Source organism: Alosa sapidissima, chromosome 11, assembly GCF_018492685.1.
Source record: "Alosa sapidissima isolate fAloSap1 chromosome 11, fAloSap1.pri, whole genome shotgun sequence".
NCBI classification, from domain to species: Eukaryota; Metazoa; Chordata; class Actinopteri; order Clupeiformes; family Clupeidae; genus Alosa; species Alosa sapidissima.
Window position 1 is genome coordinate 8941325 of NC_055967.1, and position 2500 is coordinate 8943824.

Here is a 2500-nt window from a genome sequence, read left to right on the forward strand (position 1 = left end):
AGAGGGGGATAGAGAGGAAGAGAGAGAGGGAGAGGGAGTGAGAGACAGAGCATTAGAGACAGAGAGATAGATAGAAAGGGTTAGAGACAGAGACACAGAGAGAAGTAGGGTGAGAGAGAGGGAGATACTCGTCCTTCTCCACTCTACTGTGGCGTCTATGGTGTCTGCAAAAGCTGAATAATTGATCTCAGGTAATTATACTCAGGCTATGCATTAGTCATCCTGCGCTACGGCACACGCGGTATGCTGTAAAGGGCTCGTCTGTCCATCCGTCTGTCCGTCGGAGCTTGCGTAAGACTCTTCTCTGGTTTCTTGTAGAGGGAGCACAGGGGAGACCACAAATGCCAAACTCTCTGGACTGCTGCCACTGCAGGGTGCAGGTTTTAGGGACACGGGAACGGTCTCAGTCTCACGGGAACGGTCTCAGTCTCACGGGAACGGTCTCAGTCTCACGGGAACAGTCTCAATCTCAACACTGATGGCCTCTGCGTTTTTTTAGCTGATGGCCAGATCAGCAGTCTGTAGGTATTTCAGAGGTGATGGCTCAGTCTGGGCTCCAGCTGCCTGTCTCTGTCTGTCTCGTCTGATTACCCCGGCTGCTTGTCAGTGTCTCTGGTGAAACTAAATTATTCACCTTCTTTCTCGCTTCAAAAAAAAAAAAAAAGAAAAAAACTTTAACGGAGAGCTAAACGAACAGACTTGAGGGGATGAAGGTCAGTGAAAGAACAGACAAAATGACAAGCATGGGCAGTGAGTCAGAGGACTGCGGCTGTGGCTTGTACTCTAATGACTAAAAGCCCCTTCTGTGTAGAAACACCATGGGCATGTTCACAACGATCTATTCAAATACTATTCCCTATTTAGAAACATATCAAAGGGAAAGGAAAATGGACTGCACTGCATTTATATAGTGATTTATATATAGAGCCTTTCTGCTCCTCCAAACACTTCTCCCTCCCACTTCAGCCTCACATTCACCCACACACTCATACTCTGATGGTGGGGTCATGCAAGTTTGGGGTGAAGAGTCCTGCTGAAGGACACTTTGTGTGCAAACTAGCAACCGTCTCTACCTCCAGAGCCACCACCTCAACATCAGAAACCCTTCAGCAGGTACTGACGCACCAGTGTGGCCAGTGAATGCCAAGTGCGGTCTCTGTTACTGGACTGTACTGGACTGTTACCTTGCTCTCGCTGCTGGTCCCTCTGCTCCATGGACACCAGGGCAGAGAAGTGGGCCTGGTCGTAGGCCAACACCAGCGGGGAACAGTGGCAGCGGTTCGGGGGCACCTCCAGGGGCAGGTACAGACCTCCGAAGGGGATGGGTGCAAACGCTGAAACACAGGGATGAGACTCCTGTCAGTCACACACAGATACAGCTGAAGAGATGAGACTCCTGTCTGTCAGGATCTGGCCCGGACCGTTGGGTTTGTGCCACCCTGGTGGCCATTTTGTGTATTGTCCTGTGTTTGTTTTTGCCTGTTCCCCATGTGCTTTGTGTTACCTGCCTGTCACTTGTCTTTGTCTCCGCCCCATCTCCTTATTTGGTCTGTGCTTCCTGTCTTGTTTGTTTTCCCTCCATTTCTGCCTCCTCACCTGTTCCCTGTTATTGTCTCGTTGGTTTCGTCCAGTCCTCTGTCTCTCTGTTAATTGGTCTGTGTATTTCTACCCTCCTGTTTCTCTGTTCCTTGTCGGATCGTCTCTCTGTTTGTCTAGTCAAAGTCCTGTATGTAAGTAAGAAATTCTTTAAATGTAAAGTTTGTGTTTAAAATAAATTCTGTTTTGTCTGCCTGGTTGAGTCTTGCACTTGGGTCCTCCTGCACAATCCTGACACTGTCAGTCACACACAGATACAGCTGAAGAGATGAGACTCATGTCAGTCACACACAGATACATCTGAAGAGATGAGACTCCTGTCAGTCACACACAGATACTGTACATCTGAAGAGATGAGACTCCTGTGAGTCACACACAGATACAGCTGAAGAGATGAGACTCCTGTCAGTCACACACAGATAGATCTGAAGAGAGATCTGAACCCTCCATTACTATCATTCGTCTGTTACACCATTTCCTGAGTTAAGATTACAAGAAGTACAACTTCAGGTGTGTGTGTGTGTGTGTGTGTTCATATAACCATGCAATAACCATGTGTGTAACAATCTCAACCATTGTTAACCCCATTTATGGTGTTCATACACTCCATCATGTCATTCTTCTCCTCCCATATACCCCATCATATAGAGATCACTACAGGAGCCAGCCATTAGAGATGTATCTTCAGCTATACCATGCTATCCATAATGTATGGTCACATGTTAAGATCACAGTCAGTTTCATTCATATCCAGCATCTTATGCTGAGTTCTAGAGTCCTATCCATGTACTGTAAGCAGGTTTCAATTTCAATTTCAATTTAATTTCACTTATAGAGCGCCAAAACATTACACATGTCTCATGGCGCTTTACAGAGTGTTAAAACATTCAGAGAGAGCCCATGA

General features: G+C 46.8%; 1 protein-coding gene across 2 annotated transcripts in view; it reads right to left on the minus strand.

Moving 5' to 3' along the window:
• The window catches only part of otud7a (OTU deubiquitinase 7A), a 101196-nt gene that overhangs the window by 17131 nt on the left and 81565 nt on the right, over positions 1 to 2500 (minus strand). For both annotated transcript variants that reach the window (XM_042110427.1, XM_042110428.1), the window contains exon 10: positions 1185 to 1334. In XM_042110427.1, the coding sequence (XP_041966361.1) occupies positions 1185 to 1334 (150 nt within the window). The remainder of the gene's footprint in view (positions 1 to 1184; positions 1335 to 2500) is intronic.